Below are 19488 nucleotides of genomic sequence, written 5' to 3' on the forward strand. Positions count from 1 at the left end.
CATAAGGCATTAATTAGGCTCCACAACTTAACAATCTTCACATAAATAGGATAATCTCTCTCTCTCTCTCTCTCTCCTCTCTTTATTTGAACATTTTTTATCTTTCAAATCCATTTGTGGTAAATTGTTTGCTATGAATTGTTCTATAAAAGAATAGTAATAATCTCCCTAGTGAGGAACAATGCATTGCCACTCTGTCTTATACCAAATAGTATTTTTTTTCCCTAACACAATACTTTGTTTGTTCTAAGCTTGCATATGAATTTACTTTTTTTTTCATAATTTCACGTGAGATTAAAGTGTTATTCAGTTTTGCAGCAACCAGCTTCTTGTTAGGATTATCAACTAGTCAAACATGGAGCTCAAGGCACAAAAAATTAGGCTGTTCATCTGGTCTATCGATCTTTTTTTTTTAAATTCCAATAATCTAGTTACTTGTGATTTAAATTTATTACCTAGCTAACTCTTGATCTGGATGCAAAATGGACACACTTCTTAAAGTTGTGCTTTCCTTTATCTTCTTCACATTCAGCCTTTTCGTTTATCTTCTTCACATTCAACCTTTTTCTTTTATCTTCTTCACATTCTGCTCACACTTTAGAACTCATTCATTGTAATCTTTACCTCTTCCAATGGATTCTATCACATTATAATTTCTATTGATGATTATAGGAGGCATATATACTTTGTATTATGCTTTTGTGTTTCAGTGTCATGCTCATACACCTAAAAAATGTTGTTAAAGGTAGCATTGCCATGTAATGGAAATAGGCCTAGCCTTGCTTTTCCTTGCTCATGTACCTTTACAAGTTTGGGCTGACATATAGTGTCCTATCACACACTTTTTCATACACACTTTGACTACACTTTGCTACTTACATTTTGATGTCTATGTTAGCCTTTCCTAACACCTATCAATTCTAACAAATTTGATCCCAAATGGTCAAAAGGGTTGTTGTTGTCTTATTATTTCTCAAGAAAGAGTTATCCCCATAAGGCATGTTCATTTTGATGAACAAATATATCCTTATTTATTAAATTTTGTCTTTTCTATCTTTATAATTCAACTCTAACCCCAACATTGTATGTGTTAGAGTGAGGTCTCAGGATCCCTCTGCTTCCTCTACTTTTGATAAGAACAAACAAAGATGATTAATCATTGCATGCCAAATTAATTTTTCAAAAGAGAAGGGCAATTGGATAAAAAAAAAAAAAAAGGGGGCAAAAGGACTCAGCTACATGGCAAGGAGTTTACTACATCAATTGAAGAGATGAAGATAAAAGCAAAAAGTGGGATGCCACATGAAATGAATCGACCACATTTTAAAAGCAAAAGGGTGTCGAAACATGTTCTTCAATAGCAAATATAAGATTTAATGCATATTTTTTATAAATTTGGGGCTTAATATTGACCTAGTTTTGCTACATTATAAAAAAAAAAAACATTTTCTAACCATAACAGGGTTTTTTAACATAGGAGAGTTTTCTATTTAACCAAAATTCACCCCAAACATAGGAGAACTTTTTCTACAATGAATTCCAAGTCTTTTAAGCCTGCACACACAATTTTAGATTTTGTGCCTCCTCCAAGGCTCAAAAACTCAAAAGAGAGTCAAATTTGATAATTTGATAAACCAAAATTCCTTGTTTAGTTTACTATTTGTGCTTGATCGTTGTCCTTGGAATTATCGCTGCATATTGGAACCACTTAAAGGTGTGAACAAACACAAGTCTAAGTAAAAGAAATATGAAATTTTAGCAGAAGTTAATAAACCTATTCACCTCTCCCATTAGGTTTGTTCCTTATTGGACCTAACGGTATGAATACGCCTTCTCCTCCTGATAAGAACTTAATTCACTTACCAATCATTGCTCACCAATCTTCTCATCCACCTTCCACATCCCCAGCCCCATCCATACGAGGTACCCCTCTATCTTCCCTACTACATAGAGGCAACCCTCCACCTACACAAGATGATCATTTTGAAATAGTTCTACCCCTCTACCTATAGTCAACCCTCCACCTGCACCTCACTTTGTTCCCATTAGCAAGATGATCATTTACGACTCAAAACAGTAAGGTGAGGAGACGGGATGAATTTACCCATGATGACAGTCTTTGTTTGCTTTTCTCTCTGGAAGACACACCGGGAGTAGAAGAACGACATGAACCGGCGAACTTATCTTTCTTTAACTGCCTCTGCCAAATAGTAGTCTTATTACACTCACAATTTCTTTGCACCCAGAAATGATGCATTGAGAATTGCCTTCGTGTTGGAATTTTCTGCCCAAAGATTAAATCTCACGTTTAACGCTAACAAAAACCAGTGCAAGCCGGGGAGAGGATCGATCCACTGGCACTCCAGTAAAAGAGAAGGTATTCTTGCCTACATTACCATGCCTCCATCAATGGTGAACACCTGGAACATACAAGGAAGAATTAATTAGTATGTAGGGGCAGTGTATTTGTGTGTGTGAGAGAGAGAAAGAGAGAGGGAGGGAGGGAGTAGACTCTAAGCAGAACGTGTTCACAAGCTGATCAACCAAGTCCCAGAGTTTTTTAAAATAACAGTCAAATACGAATAGTATTATGAACTCAATATGAACTTGTAGACATGAAAAATAGATGATCAAGTCTACTTTTCTGTCCAACAAAGTTATGGCAAAAACTCACTTTTTTTTAACTAAATTCCTGAAACAGTTGTTGTTCTTTGTGTTCTTTTTCTTTTTTTTAATAAATTTCCAGATTTCATCACAATAGTTCCTCTGCATCTAATGTCTAATTGAAATTGAAAATATTCATAACAAAAACTAAGACACCGATTTCTTATTCCTGCAGAATTAGGTCATCAAACCAGTACAGAGATAACTGATCATACCTGTCCAGTAATGTAACTCGCTGCCGGATTAAGAGCTAAAAATTCCACCAGTCCAGCCACTTCTGCAGACTGGCCATACCTTCCTGTAAAAGGAGTTGAAAAATTAGATGGACCTTCAAATTTGTTCTCATTACCCCAGTTCATCTTTTTACGTCTCTAGTTCCAAGTAAATGGCGACAAACTAGTAGGTTTACCTAGAATCCTGTATTGAAGTATTAACATACAAAATCTTCTCTACCGAAAGGTTTCAGTTAACTGAAATATAAGCTCCCAACAGTTTCTAACATTTTCCAAATGTAAAGTGCCCGAAACTGGATGTAAATGCACTATCACAAAACCATTTAACATGTGATTAACTGCTTCTAGCATTTACTAGTTATAGTCAAACATGTGTAAGTGGAAAGTCAGTTCCCAACTTATTATAGAGCAAATTGATAGACCCAGTCTCACTTAAAGGTATGGTCTCCGGGATCTTCTTTTCGATATCCTCTCCAAGTTTGGCAGTCATATCGGATGCAATGAACCCAGGGGCAACAGCATTCACCTAAAATAGAAATGCTATCAGAGTACGTATTACTTCTAGAACTTAGTGACTCTTTTCTAATAAAAAAAAATTAGATATACAAAAACTTACATTAATATTCCTGCTTGCATACTCCTTTGCAACAGTTTTGGTTAAGCCAATGACCCCAGCTTTTGCAGCACTATAGTTTGCTTGGCCAAGGTTGCCAACCAGACCAACAACGGATGATATATTGATGATTCTTCCCTTTAACAAATAACAATTTATCTATATCAGAATTTAAGTATAAATGTAATGTGGGTACAAAAGAAAATGTAAGATAAAATCCACTGGAAGTAGAGGACCAACATTGGGATGCAGCACTACCATTTTGCATTTATCATTCTTTTTTTTTTTTCACTTGAACATATTGAACTTTTTCATTGTCTTCTACTCTGGCATTAAAATTATATCCGCTGCTCCACACAAGGTGCAGGTTTGTGGACCCAGTAACATTGTATAGCACACCCCACGATTGGAACTACTGACCACCCTAGCATAGCGAGGATTTGCTTAATCTTATTCTGACCATGCAAGTACAGTAAACTTTTAAAAAGTAAATAAATCAAAAGAGATTTGGAATTGTTACCTTCTTCTTTTTCATCATAATTTTGGTGGCAGCCTGCAAGCAACAGAACACAACAGTTGATAATGTTAGAAATAAAGATGTATTCAAAGTTACTTTAATTTCTCTTTTTCTAACATAGGATGCCTTTTTTTAACCTCTGATTTTCAAGGGTATACTTGTCATTATGTAAAATTTCAATTTATTATAAATCCAGGAGAGGAGGAGAGCTAACCCTAATTTGAGCTCTCCTCCACATGATCTCTCTCTCACATTTAACCCAATCTCTGAGGAGCTCCCCTAATGTTTTACCTATGACGCCACCTCACTAAGATGGGCTTTCCCTCCTTGTCTCCTCTCTCTCCTCCACGTGATCTCTCTCACATGTAGCCCAATCTCCGAGGAGCTACCCTAATGTTCTACCTATGACAACACCTCATTAAGACGGGCTTTTGCTCCTTGTCTCCTCTTCTCTTATGTTCTCTCTTCTCATCTGAACTTTCTCTTCACTAACTAGCTTTAAACATACATTAATGGTGTACTATTTAACACGGAATCAGACCAGGGGTTCTAGGCCTTATTTTACTGTTCAAAATCAAAATTACACAGCAATGCTGCTCTCCATGTCTGCTACGGAGGGTGGTTAAACCAATCTGTCTTCTTCTCTAGATTCTAGTTCTATTTTGTTGTTTTCCTTGCAATCTTCAATTAAGTTCTTCATGTTTGCTCAATACTTCCTCATGTCTTGATTTTCAATGCCTTTTCAGCCCAGCACTCAGCCAAATTTTGTTTTTCACTGTGCCATTACAAACAGCCAAAAATATAGGTCGTTTTGTTCATTAATCAAAACTGTAAAGTTCTCTTCCTCACTTGCTTCAACTGTCTTCATATGTGGTTAAAAACTGATTTTTTCTTCAATGAAACCTTAAATTAGGGTTTGGAGTCACCATTGATACAGAATTAGCATAAGCCTCTTATTCTTTTGCATGCAGCACTTATTCTCTTTAAGGAACTAAATTCGGCAATATAGCAGAATTCAGAATTCTGTTCTCTTCTCCTTTGCAAGCTTCCACTTTTATGTTGTGTGGGACATCCTTCTTATTCAGAAACAAAGATGGAAAGTTCTTATTTTTCGCGAGTCTAAGCTCTTCATGCAAAAGTTCTTTATGAAACACTTATAGTTACTGCCATATTGATCTGTATTGAGTCATTCTTGTCATATTAAAGTTCCTTTTAGTTTGAGATTGAAACATGGCTGAAAGTTTAGGAAACACCACTGAACTATGCAAGAATGATTTTCTGAAAATTAACAACTATTGCTCTCATAAGCTTGTTAAATTATCTTGCATGGTCTCAACTAGTCAAACGTTGTTTGATCACCCAAAACCTTGTAGACCATCTGACCAAGCCTAAGGATGAAGAAGATGACAACTACAAAAAAGTGGCTGAACAAAGACACATACGTCATCAATTGGCTAATAAATAGCATAGAAAAATCCGTGGCAAATAGTGTGGTTCACCTGGAAACCGCAAAAATCATATGGGAAACTTGTGGAAAACTTCATTCTACTTCTGACAGCCTCAAAAGGTTTTATGGTGTGTTTCAGGTCATGTGTACAACAAAGCAACGTCATGAGTAATTTGCTCGGTTCATAGGCTTCCTTCAAGTATTGAAGTAGGCTCAGGTTTATTCAGCCAATATAGCTGTACAAGAAAAGCACAGAGAAGCATTTGTTGGAGCAATTTGTATTGCCAATTCAAAACCATATCTTGATGTGGCTAAATCTCAAATCTTCAACTTTACTATAAAGCCTTTTGTTTGATGATATTTGTGCAAAGAATTCCAGCAAAATTACTTGAGGCCCCACTCACTCCAATAGATACTTAAGCTACGTTTTCTCAAGGCCAATGGGGAGAGGTAGCAGAGGTCGTAGCAAAGGTTAAACTATAAGTGATTCCGTCAACACTCATAGCTGCATTTATAATGGTCTATCTTACCATGTTGTGGAAAGATGCTGGAAGTTGCAAGAAAAACCAGCACTTTCAACAATCAATCAAGCAAGTACCACCATTGTCACTGCGTCCAATGAACAATGGGCCACTGAGATTTCCAAAGGCAAGGGTATTTTCAAATAAGAGGACTAAGAAACCTTCTAGAAACTCAAAAGCATGTTAATCACATCATCTACTCCTCCCTCCACCACTATTACTACTACAGGTATGTCTTTGTTGTTTGCATGTTCTAGTCTATCCCCTTGGTTATTGGTTTTGGAACCTCTGAACACCTTACAAGGAAAGTTGGTAATCTATCCACTCTGTCTGCTTGTCCTACAAATCAATTTGTATCTATTGTTGATGGATCTCAAACTAAGGTTCAGGGAATTGGTGTCTCCTCTCCATCCCCATTCTTACCTCTGTTTGATGTTCTTTCTATTTCACCAATTTCCATTGAGCCTCATGCCATCAGCCAAATTATAAAAAAAAAACTTGGTCGTTGTGTAACTTTTTTCCTTACTCATTGTGTTTTCAAATGGCTAATTGGTAGGACCATAAACCAAGTCTATGTTATTTGGATCATGAAGTAGCTCCAGCCATGGCTACTCCAACTCAACAAGCAATATAGTGGCATAATAGGCTAGGACACCTATCTTTATTAAAGATAGTTTGTTGAATTTCTGGAAAAGAGAAATACTTCACTAACTTGTTGTAATTTGAATATAATGAGCATCTTTTTATAATAGAGAAAACAACTAGAATCCGATTACAATTAAACTATTTTTGTCTCAGTTACACCCAAAGTTAAATACTAAAAGATTAGTCGTAAAACAATTAAACAACTGAACATAAATAGAAGACTAACATCACTAAAACACCTTTGACTGAGACTCTTCAGTGAGACCTCCTTCCATGAGACTCCTCTTAGACTCCGCCATATTAATTCTGGCTCCATGAGACATCTTTCTATAAGAGTCATGTAAGACTTCCGTATCTTCAATAGTCCACCTCAAACTGGAGTTTATAACTTCAGCTTGCAAAGAAAATATTTTTGGTCTTCAATCTTCTTTTGTTAAAAAAAAAAAAAAATTATTCATGATTGCAAAATCTTCGTCTTTTATTCTCCCCCTTTCATGAATATTTTTGTCACACAAAAATTACTGCAACATATGAAACAAAATACCTCTTTCTTGTACTTCTACTTCTCCATCTCAAGTTGGGGATAAAAAAGACATAGAGACCCAGTATGGATAAAACACAATGTGGGAGAAGAAAATCACTCCTAGTCATACAACAAAACTCCATATAGCAATCAAGACAGTCATAGTCTGAAGCACACTCCTTTCAATTTTAAAAGCAAAAAAACAGCCCAACTTTAGGGCACAACAAAAAGACTACTCAGTTTTTAAAGGAAGCTCAAACACAAATCATCTCTTGGGTGAAAAATAAAAGACTTGACTCGATCTGGATGTTGGCCACACTCCTATACTTTTAGGTAGGGGGTCTAAGCATTACCCTGAAGTTATGAAAACACAAGATGATAAACTGAAGAAATACTAGAGGAAAACAACTTTAATAAAAAAGAGGCGACTAATCAACACTCATACTTCCCAATGAATGCAAAATGTAACTCTTAAAAAAAAAAAAAAAACTAGGGGAGACTATAACGATAAAATTGAAATAACATAACAAATTTGACCAAGTATGACTTTTTTGGGGTGACCACAAAAACACAACCAAGTTGACGATGCGGAAGATATACAACCAAGTAATAAAAACACAAAACTTGAAAACAACATCAAAGTAGGATATTGCATACCTTGAACGAGCACATCAAGGGGTGATTAAGTCTAACCAAAACTCTTTGATTAGAGGATAAATTTAGCTTAAAAACTAAGATTCGAGGAGAAAAGGAAACTCAATTCACATTAATGCATGAAGAGATGATAGGAGAAAAAAGGAAAAGGAGACAATTTTGGCAGAACTAACCACTGGTACTTCTGATATCCATATCTCTCAAAATATAGCTCAGAATCACAAATGGTTTTGTTCTTGAATCTATTATGAACACATGATTTGCTTTATTCTGTAGCATATCCTCGACTTCAATGAGAATATATCCTTCTATATAGATCAGATTGACATGAAAGTTGATCCTTTTGAAACTAGAATTTGATATCTTTCATTCAAGAATAATATTCCTTTATGAAATATCTTTCTTTTGAGAGAAAGAATCTGATAGATTTTGGACTCAGCAATCTGACCGAATTTAGTACTTTTTCTTCTTTGGCCAAAATGACCATTGATATCTCCCTCTAAAAAACTTAGATTGAGAATTGGTTTGATAAGTTAGAAAATAGGCTTACAAAAATTTCTTTTGACATATAATTCTCCATATAAAGTTTCATTCTTGATGAAATAAAACGGCCTAAAAATTAAAGCTTTTTGTTCATGCTCAAACCTCTCTTGCTACTTCAAATATCGATTCCTCTTTGAAGAAAACTCGGATTGCCAAAATTATTTTTGTATCGGAAAGTAGACTCAAAGATCATTCCATCAATATATAATTTGCAATATGAAACTTCAGTATAAATGTACAAATGCCAAGGAAAAAAGGGTACAAGGATAGGAAAGAAAGAAAAAAGGTAGAACACGAACTTAAACTACTAGAGATGATAAATCAGAAAAGGATCACATTATCTCTGTGGGTTGACCAAGTCAACTCATAGAACCCGCTCTGATACCATATTGAATTTCTGGAAAAGAGAAATATTTCACTAACTTGACGAAATTTTAGTACAATGAACCTCTTTTTATAATAGAGGAAACAACTAGAATCTAGTTATAATTAAAATATATTTGTCCCAGTTACACCCAAAGTTAAATACTAGAAGACAAGTTCTAAAACAATTGAAAAACTGAACATAAATAGAAGACTAACATAACAAAAACACCTTTAATTGAGACCTCTTTCCATAAGACTCTTCTTAGGCTCTGCCATTTTAATTTTGGTTATGTGAGACTTCTAACTATAAGAGTCATGTAAGCCTCTTCCATACCTACTCTTCAACAACTTCCTTATCTTGTGAGTGTTGTAAGTTGAGTAAACAACGTAAGAGTGTTTTTCCTTCCCGCTCAGAGAAAGTTCTAGTCCATTTTTTTTGGATCATTCGGATGTGTGGGGACCAGTTCAACTCTCTAGCATATATCAATGTAGATATTTTGTCATATTCGTGGATGATTGTACTCGGATTACGTGGTCTTACTGAATGAAAGAATGATCTGAAGTGTTGTCTACTTTTGAATCTTCTTGTGCAATGGTTGAGACTCAATTCAAGAGATGGGTGAATGTTTAGATCTAATAATGCAAGAGAATATTTTTCTCTACAACTCCAGTCTTATTGTCAAAATAAAAGAATCATTCACCAAACATCATATGCATATACACCTCAATAAAATAGTGTAGTTGAAAAGAAAAACAAACATTTACTAGAAGTTTTTTTAGCATTGTGCATGGATGTTTCTTAGTTTTATTGGCCATATATAGTTCCCATAGCATGTTACCTTATAAACCAAATGCAATCCAGTGCGCTTGGCTACAAAAAACCCTTTTCTGCATTATTTGCTGATTATATCGCTTTTCACTTCCACTGAGGGTGTTTGGATGTATTTTTTTTGCTCTTGTTTTTCTTTTCTCTTTGTTTGAGTGAAATGAATTTTATTTCAGGAAACAACAAAAATACAAGGAGCCTAGCTAAAGCAACACTCCCTTAACAACAAGGGGTTGTAAGAAGGCTCCTTGCTTGGCACGAGAGTCAGCAAAAGCATTTGGTTATGAGACTATTCACAAAAAAAAAAAAAAAAAAAAAGATATAATGTCAATAATTTCATGAGAAATAGTCTAGTGTCTCCATGGGGGTCAGCAAGGATTGAGCACCATCCAATTATTACTTTGGAGTCACCTTCAATAATAAGGATGCCGCTAAGATGGTCTTGAAACACAATGAGCCCTTGAAGGAGGACAAAGAGCTCAGCAAGGTGGAACCAAAGATCCCTAATGGGTCGGAGTCTGTGATGAGCCACGCGCACAGAATCCCGGATGAATCATCAAAAACCAAAACCCTGACACTGTCAATTGTGGCAATAAGGGAGACGAACAGTTTTTCTCTTCCCCCCATCAAAAACTCGGTGGGGAAAGCAATGGTGACTTGGTTGGGGTCAGTTTCAACAACAACAGAGCAGGTTGAAAGATCAAGGGGTGTTATCAAGTTTGATTGGAGGGATTTTTCAGTGTGTGCGGTTGTTGGCTATCTCACATGTGTCTCGGATGGGGTGAGATTGTGGAGTCTTTCCATGAGATTTTGCCAGCCCAATCCCATGTTGGTGCTTTCTAGGATATAATGTGAGCCATGATCATCCCCTCCTTGCATTACGTTATTTAAAACTCCTTGGTACCTTTGTATTGAAAGACAGAGAAATAGAATATGAGTCTTCTAGTCCAGAGCCCCTTGGTTCAGCTTCCAGTTGGGCAGTCAATAGTGGCTTTTTCAAGTTGTTGTATAAATTCCGAGTAGGTTGTCAAAGGGATGGAGATAAAGAAGCGCTTATCCCTATTTCTCATTGTCAATCAGATGATTTTACTAGCACAATCAGTAGTGTAGTGAATGGAGAAGGTTGTACTCCCACATCTTAAAAGAGCATCCACAGAAGAAACATCTTGTCTCCAGGTGCACTATCTTTGACGGTGTGTCCTACTCTGGACCACTTCCCATCCGTCTTGTCCTTCTTCATAGGAAGAAGGATCTGAATTTCCACTATGGAACTGACTGAGAAGATGTCTCTTTCCATTTTCATTTTCAGAGTTATTGCATGGATAGATTCTTGTTGAGTCTAGTTGTTCTCTACTTGTGTTTGTGTCTTTTTCTGTTGCTCCCACTGACTTCTTCATATTCTCCTTTTCTCTCCGCAAATCTTCCCGCTCCCTTTGTTCTTCAATCCTTATTGCCTCTCTGTTTCATCTCTCTTTATCACTCCATTGCTTCCTCTCTCTCACTTGCTCTCCTTCTCATTGGTCGTCATCTTTCTCCTTCACACTCTCGCTCGTGCTCTCACCTCCACATTCTCTTCCTACTCTCGCTCATCTCGCTCCCACTCTAACAGACAACCTTCACCTTTTCCTCACTCGTACTAGATGTGTTTGTTTTGCACAGAATCTCTCCCTAGCAAAACTAAACTTGATCCCAAAGCTCTTAAATGCATATTTCTTGGTTATTATCGCAATCAAAAAGGTTATGTGTGTTATCATCTTACGTGCCATAGGACCTTTACATCAACAAATATTACTATCTTTGAGGACCAGCCCTTTATCCTAGTATTGGTACCTCTTTTCCAGGTTTTAACTCTTCTATAGGTGTGCCTAGGCCTATTGTGCCGATGGATCAGCACCTTCCTCAATTGGATGAAGTACCACCTGAAATCTCCTCTCCACTAGCCAACCAATCACCAATACAGTCTAGTGATGATTCCGAGGTTAGAACTTCACCTTTCTGACCTAGAGTTTTTGGATCACAATATGATGATAGACCCAATGGGATTTGAAAATCTAGTCGTTCTTATGTTCAACAAAAAGCATCTACTTCTCACCCAATCTCCAACATGTCTCTACTCATGGATTGTCTTCAACGTTGTTGCTCTTTTCTAGAAGCCCTATCTACTATGTCCATTCCAAGAAATCATCAAGAGGCCCTACAACATCTAGGCTAGAAGGATGTCATGGAAGAAGAGATTGTTGTCTTGTATGACAACCACATATTGAGAGTTGACTTCTTTGTCACATTTCAAGAACCCGTGGTGTTTATGTGGGTCTATATAGTGAAACATAACCCAGACGGTAACATTGCTCGTTTTAAAGTAAGGTTAGTTGCAAAAGGCTACATTCAATCCTATAGCATTGATTATGAAGAAACCTTCTCCTTGGTGCCTAAGCTTAATTTCATACTAGTTCTATCAACTCCAATTAGTCTTTTTATCAATTAGATGTTAAGAATGTCTTTCTTCATGGTGATTTTTATAAGGAGGTTTACAAGTCCCAACCACCCAGTTCTGTAGTTGAAGGGGAGCAAGCGTGTAGGCTAAGGAAGTCAATATATGAACTCAAGCAATCCCCACATGCTTGGTTTGCAATTTTTAGTCAAGTTGTCCTTGGGTTTGGCTTAAAAGGTGTCAAATGTTTTTCTCAATCATACTAACTTGGGTGTGCAATTTTTAGTCAAGTTGTCCTTGGGTTTGGCTTAAAAGGTGTCAAATGTTTTTGTCAATCATACTAACTTGGGTGTGATTCCCATAGCAGTATATGGTGATAATATAACTCTAACAGGTAGTGATAATAATAGTATCCAAAAGGTAAAGGAGGGGTTGTGCAAGGAATTTCATACCGAGGATCTTGGTTTGCTCAAATATTTCCTTAGAATTGAAGTATTGCAATCTCGACATGGCATAATATTGTGATAAAGGATGTATGTTAGACTTTTATCAAAAAAAAAAAAAAAGGATGTAAGTTAGACTCACAAGAAGAAATTGCTATGCTTGGTTGTAGGCCTCTTAACAGACCTATGGATCCAAATGTGAGACTATATGCTGAAACGGGTAAGGAGGTAAATGTTGGTCGATTTCATCTCTTTGCAATGAGTATTATTAATCAATTTATGTATCAACCTCAACTTTCTCATTAGAAAGAATTTTATGATATCTTAAGAAAAATCCGGGACAACGACTGTTATATAAATGCAATGGATATATTGACATTGAAGGCTTTGCAAATACACATTGACAGGATTTCCTAATGATAGAAAGTCAACTTCTGCCTATTGCACTATAGTTGGGCAATCTCATTACATGGCAAAGTAAGAAACAAAAGGTAGAAGCATCGTCAAGTGCAGAGGCAGAATATCGAGCTACAGATAATACAGTCAATGAGATGCTTTGACTGAGATCATTACCATCTAAATTGGGGTTCTCTGTAGCAGCACCTATGTAGCTCCATTGTGATAATCAAACATATAGAGACTAATTATCATTATGTTCCATCCAAGAATCAATCGGTGAACGTATTCACTAAGGCTGTTGGAGCTCGACTTCAGGGTTCATGATCCAAGCTTGGTAATTTTTATATTTATGCACTAGATCAAGAGGTAGTGTTAGAAATAATGATGTATTCATAATTACTTTACTTTCCCTTTTTCTACTCTATTTTAACCCGCCTATGTTCAAGGGCATACTTGTCATTATGTAAAATTTCAGCTTATTATAAATAAAGGAAAGGAGGAGAGCTAACCCTAATTTGAGCTCTCTCTCCTCCATGTGATCTCTCTCACATCTCTTCCTCCTTGTCTCTTCTCTTCTCTTCTTTTTATTCTCTCTTCCCTTCTCTACTTTCACTTCACTAAACTAGTTCTAAACATGGACTAAGGGCCTAGAATTTAACAGATAACAAAGATAAATTTGAGCCCTGGGCACGTGAATCACAAATTATCTACATATACCAACCTGTGTACAGAGGAATACACCCGTAAGATTCAAGTCAATGACCTCCTGCCACTGAGATTTCTTCATCCTCATCAATAAAGTATCTCTCGTAATACCTGAAATGATTGTGCAACAGACATAAATAACTGACATAATGTCAGCTAACCTCGGCAATTTGGAGAGAAGGCTCTGATGACATGTGATGTTGATGAAAGTAAGAAACAGGAAAAAGCATTAGATACTCAATAAAAAAAGGAATCCAAACTCAACCTGCATTGTTGATCAAAACATCAACAGTTCCCCATGCATCAACAGCCTGCATTGATGAAAATGACAAAAGGTCGGTGATTGTAGATGCCATAGACAATTTACAGAATAAATTAGCATTTAAGCTTTAGCGAGTTAATTCTTACAGTTTTCATCATAACTTCCACATCAGCTTCTTTTGAAACATCTCCTCCAAAAGTAAGAGCTTGACCACCCAAAGCCTCAATCTGTAAATAAGACAGACTATTAGTCATGTTTGCAGCACAGAATTCACAACAAATTTGTATGACAGAAAGATATTAAGCAGTGGCAGTTTTAAGTGAGAAATATGATGCAATATCGATCAGTTATATTTAACTTTAAACAGTTGAGAGTTGACACCAGAAAACTGTCATTCTTAATGTAACCACACCTGCATGCTGACAACACAATTCAGACAAATTTATCAAAGAAAAGATGAACATAATAGGGCTCACCTCTTCGCAAACGTCTTCAGCCTCCTTTGATGATCTTGCATAATTTACAATTACCTACACTAGAATTAAAGATTTAAATAAGCCAATTTTTATTAGAACTGAGTGAACAACAAACTAAAAGCATTGTTCAGATCATAGTTTATAGGTAATATGCCAGCATGGAGATGATGTTATAATTAAACCAAAGTAGTGGTCGGCTGGTCAAACAATAATTCACTTCTGCAACAACAATTACATTTTGAATGATAAGTAACAGACAATAGTTACTGATCCTTCATCTTAACCAACTTGTCTCATATATATCAATTTTTTATCCTTCATCCTAACCAGATTGTCTCATATATATCAGTTTTTAGGGCTCTGCAATATAAATGGTTCTCCAACAACTAGGTATTCTTCTTGAGGTGCTAGTCATGATGGTGATTAGCATAGTTCAGAGATGTCAAACATCGAAAGCTTAGATTAATATAAGAGCAATAAAAATTCTTAATCCTTCTTGAGAAAAAGAGAAAGGTCTAGTATAAAGAGAATAAAACAGAAGAGTATAAACAGAGTCTGAAAAAAGAAGGGATTTTTTTTAAATGAAAAAAAATGAAGGGATTTGCCCATTTATATTACCAGGAATCTGCTTTATAACCTGTTATATATTCTTTCTTTTTTTAAATAAAAGATGTATAAACTATTAAATAGGGAGAAGAGTACGACAAACCTAACTAAGCAGACCTTCCTCCACAACAAGGTGTTGGAGTGAAATACCCAAATTAGCCTGAATGTCCGCCAAATGATTGGCAGATCTAGGAATGTGCTTCCAATTACAGTTTATAACCTGTTATATATTCATGAGATACAAAATAATAATGGGCCAAAGTCTGAATGAAAAAAAGTAATATTGATAAACCAAACCAAGCTAGAAAAATCAAATTGCCTAGCACAATCAAACCAATCCCAACTTGGCCTTGCTTAATACACTCACACAAACAAACATGTGAAAAATAAATTCTGACATAAATTTCCAGTCAACTGAACTTAACCCAGTGTAGCCTGTAATCCTAGAGGTTCCTATTAAATTGAAGAAAATGTATTTGACAACATAATGAAAGATTAAACATTGTAACATTATGGTATTCAAAAATTCACTCAAAAAATGATGGTATTCAAAAACACAAAAAAGGATGCAGACAAAACTTAGATCAACTAGATCCATAAGGTGAATTATGGAAGATGAGCTTGGAAAAGAAGAGGAAGTCAAGATAAAGAAAATTTAGGAAAGACGGAAAGGGCTAGAGAATACTTAAAATGGGAACCAGATGAGAAAAAGAGCTATAGATATGACAATTTTTTCGGAATAATGCGAAATTTTTTAAAAAATGAAACAAAACAATTACAAAGCTAAGGCTTGATCCAGAACAAGAAGCAGTTGGAGCTCACGCCCCATTTTAGCCAGCTTGCCGTCAACATTATTCGCCAAATCAAGAGGGTCAAAAATAAAAATACAGAAATATCAGAAATTTCATTAAAAATACAATTGAATCTCCAGGAGGGATCAGATTTCTTGAGAACCAGATAATGACATTTTCAAGAATCCCCAACCACAACGAGGAAACTAGAAATTTCTCCTTGAAAATCATCAAACCAGTAAGAAGGATTTAAAAGCTGCACATCTTTTGAGATAATAATGCTATGACCAAACCATATTGCCTTCAGCACTTCTTAGAACTCCACAGTACCCCACCTCCACGTTCCTTTTGGAATTGCCATTGAAGTTCATGCTTAAAGCCCAAATGATATGTACAAGGTTTGTGATGCGGGACAAGGCGCGATTTTAATTGTCATATGTGAATATCAGTTAATTGCTGGAATTAGAAAGAGAAAGGAAGAAAATAGAGAGAACGAAGAATTGGGAATGAGAAATAGGAGAATTGAAAAGAATAGAGAATAAAGAAGAAGAGAGGGAAGAAGAAGAAGAAAGGGGAGGAGAGAGGGAGAGAAAAAAAACAAGGAGATTTTAATAATTCATCGTCAAAGCTGTATTCAACATTGTGTTACAGCCTATAAATAACTAAAATTGAAATTTAAAATTCAAAATAGATAAAATCACTATCTGATCAAATCCAATAAAATAGAGAAAGATAAACTAAAAATAAAATAAAATTTTAAATTCAAAATAAATAAGATCACTATCTGATCAAATCCGGTAAAATTACGAAAGATAAACTAAAAAAAAGAATTATAAATATAATTTGAACCGTAATGGGTGGGTCCACTAGAGCCCGATGGTCATACTGGTGCCCCCACCAGTTTGTTTGACAAATGCCCATAAATAGAAGGAGAATTATGACATGGATGGGATTTGTGAGGACATGAAAAAGACTAAGCAAACAACAGACCTGGTGCTGGGCAAACTATTATACCACTTAAGTCAGTTAAAGTATTTTTTATTACAGACTTATAAAGTTGTACACACATTTTGACAACACGAAATGACTACTTCTTTGTTAGTAAAATCATGAGATTTATTATATATTGGCTCAAGTATTTGGCAAAGATAGAAAATAAGATGCAACTTAGTGATGACCTTGCAACCAGCTTTACCCATAGCCAATGCTATTGCTTTGCCAATTCCTCTAGATGCTCCAGTGATGATGACTACAGGTGCTACTACGTTTTTGTCAACCAAAGCAATAGCTTGCTCAACAGCCGCAACCTGAGTCTGCACACCTGTGCTTGCCATTGCAATTAGAGTGCTTAGATCTTTCAAAATCAATGAACTATGAGAGCTCCTGATATGAGAATTCATGAAATGCCCGTTACAGCAACATAACATGTAGAGATAAGATGTAAGAATGATGCCAAAGATGCATGCAAATGAATTCCAAGTATTTTTATTGCTATATTAGGCAAGGAAGTACCCAAAACTTCCTTAAGTTTCACTGAAGCTAAACCGGTACAAGGCAAAAAAACACAAAACGATGTAACAAAACCAAAATATTTGGACTTTAAGCATCAAAAACTTCTGATACTCCCAAATAGCACCTTTTGACTAGAGCTTGATTCAGCTTGTGCTAGATTCAACATGTATTCATATGAACATACACAGCCACCAACCATGGAGGCAGCCAAAAAGATCATACAGACTGTATATGAGTTAGATGAGACAGACTCCTACATATTCATCACTAGAGAGTTGAAAAAGTTACTAATGAGTGCTTGCAGCAGATGCTGACAGCTCTATCTCAACCCATATAAATAACACTCGAAGCATTACCTGACTGCCAGCACTTAACTTGACCCTAGGCTAAGACTTACTGCATAGCCACTACATAGAAACATCAAACTCCAGGAGATCAGTTTAAGAGACAAATCAGCTACAGAAAGAAAAAAATAATACATAAAGACCACACTTAATACTAGATATGCCAGTAATATGAAATCAGATGACTCTTTATCGATCAACATCTGATAAGTTACGAGAAATCTCCCTCAGTCCATACCTAAAACTTTATGATAAGTTCATAAGGACATTCCGGAATAGATTTTGCAGCTAAGAGTTGGGCATTTAAACTCCTTTGTCCCCTATAAGCACAATCTGTATTGCTATCAACCCAAGAAAAAAGAAAGGTGCAGGGTAAACAATACATAAATTTACAAATTCGTAATCTCATTTATAAGCTTTACATTTTTAAAGACAAAATAATAATACTCACAGAAAATCATTAGATAAGCTGCATGCAGCATTCATGACGTAAATACCAAAAAAAAAACTAGTCCTGTAATCATCTTTCATCAGTCCTCAATTAATTTCCAACCTCATTTGCCAAGCTCACCCCTCCCGGAAACTCAACTACATACACGCACTTATCACCATTAAACATCCCCTACACCAATTTCGAATACGTAATCCATCAAACAAACAATTACAAAACACACTAACAGAAACAAAACAGAAAAAAAAAAAAAGACACATTCCAACACGTAACAGAGAGCAAGACAAACCACGACGAGAAGAGGCCAAGAAACTTTGCGATTTGCTCTGCAACCCAACCCGCCGCAGGTTCTTCATCGACCGCACGTTCGTCAAAACCGGCGGTATTGTCCTAAAGGGAGCTACCTTCTGCAAGGATCCGGAACCGGAGATGGCACTTTTTACGGAGAGAGACGCCGGAGCGAGCGCCATGGTAGTCACTGACTAGTCACTAGACCTCCCGCCGCTTTCAGAAATGAGAATAAGGAGGACGTGAGAATAGCTTTCGGTCATTGGAAGCTCCGAAGAGCGATAGTCGAATCGATGAAACCCAGACACTCTTCTTCTCTCTGTACGACTGGATCGTTACCGTAAACGCGCGTTTTTTTCAAAATTACCCTTCGACCGTGCCGGAACCTCCCTGCGGATCTTTTTAATTCCCTCAACCGCACCCAGTATCCGGCGGTGTCGCCGCTTGAACCGCTGGATTCTGGTACTCAAAAAACAAAACCTTGAACTGGCTGGGATCAGGTGATGGGAATTCAATGCCATTCTCAGCTTAGATGGAAAAAAAAAACTAGGAGCTTATATTTTCAGGTAAAAGCAATTTTCAGGGAGTATTATTATCCAGCCTTTTTCCTTGAAACACATCTCCCTCCTACTATGAGGAAAATTACCTAATTTTTCAAAAGAGAGATTTTTTATCAAGAGAACCCAGAAAATCATGAGAGATGCCTTCATTTCTCATCTTCTCATCTTTCCCTTCTTCATCGCAAACCCTGCCTCCATTATCAACAAGTTAGCGAGGAGGAGGAACGCTACCAATATAACAATTTTGGTAATCTAACAGAATTTTGAACAAATCGTTGCATGTTCTACTCGTTTATGGAAGGGGGGCAGGGGCATCTACCCTGGCATTTTTTCGCTCTCAAATATTTGAATTTTTGCACTTCATAGTAGAGAAAGATACAAATTGACGACCCGCATTCAGGTGGGAGGCTCAAGCCAAGATCCATTTAGAATGTGGTAACTTCTAATATTTGATATGGAGACAAACACTACCTATAACAAACATAAATCTCTCGGGTAGGAGCATCCTCTGTTTACAGCTCTTCTTCGTTCCAGTCTCCCATGAAGAGTTTGATGCAAGCTCTTATACTCCCTTTTAGATGTTGAAGAACTAAATGACACCAGCGCAAACAGATGGGAGATGGGTAAAATCTTGGCCAACCCACAAGCTTTCTTTCTCCAGGTTCAGG

General features: G+C 36.4%; 1 protein-coding gene across 4 annotated transcripts; it reads right to left on the minus strand.

The window, feature by feature from the left end:
• Positions 1-1832: 1832 nt before the first annotated feature.
• On the minus strand, positions 1833-18708 carry LOC137962938 (3-oxoacyl-[acyl-carrier-protein] reductase, chloroplastic). 4 transcript variants are annotated; one of them, XM_068810079.1, is made up of 13 exons: positions 18262-18316; positions 17973-18143; positions 17760-17862; positions 16844-16986; positions 14269-14322; positions 13939-14019; positions 13796-13841; positions 13547-13641; positions 4031-4063; positions 3514-3648; positions 3330-3423; positions 2880-2962; positions 1833-2420 (listed from the first exon to the last, which is right to left on the minus strand). In XM_068810079.1, exons 4-13 carry the CDS (start codon positions 16862-16864, stop codon positions 2388-2390), a joined length of 675 nt encoding a protein of 224 aa, XP_068666180.1. In that variant the 5' UTR covers positions 16865-16986; positions 17760-17862; positions 17973-18143; positions 18262-18316; the 3' UTR covers positions 1833-2387. The 4 variants fall into 4 exon arrangements, with proteins under 4 accessions (XP_068666180.1, XP_068666179.1, XP_068666178.1 ...); XM_068810078.1 differs by lacking the exon at positions 18262-18316 and having other exon boundaries at positions 17973-18217; XM_068810077.1 differs by lacking the exons at positions 17760-17862; positions 17973-18143 and having other exon boundaries at positions 18262-18708.
• Positions 18709-19488: the final 780 nt, after the last annotated feature.

Source organism: Aristolochia californica, unplaced genomic scaffold (genome assembly GCF_029961685.1).
Source record: "Aristolochia californica isolate CCGP_79_NKW_82.1479 unplaced genomic scaffold, dmAriCali1.0.hap1 SCAF_4, whole genome shotgun sequence".
Lineage (NCBI taxonomy): Eukaryota > Viridiplantae > Streptophyta > Magnoliopsida > Piperales > Aristolochiaceae > Aristolochia > Aristolochia californica.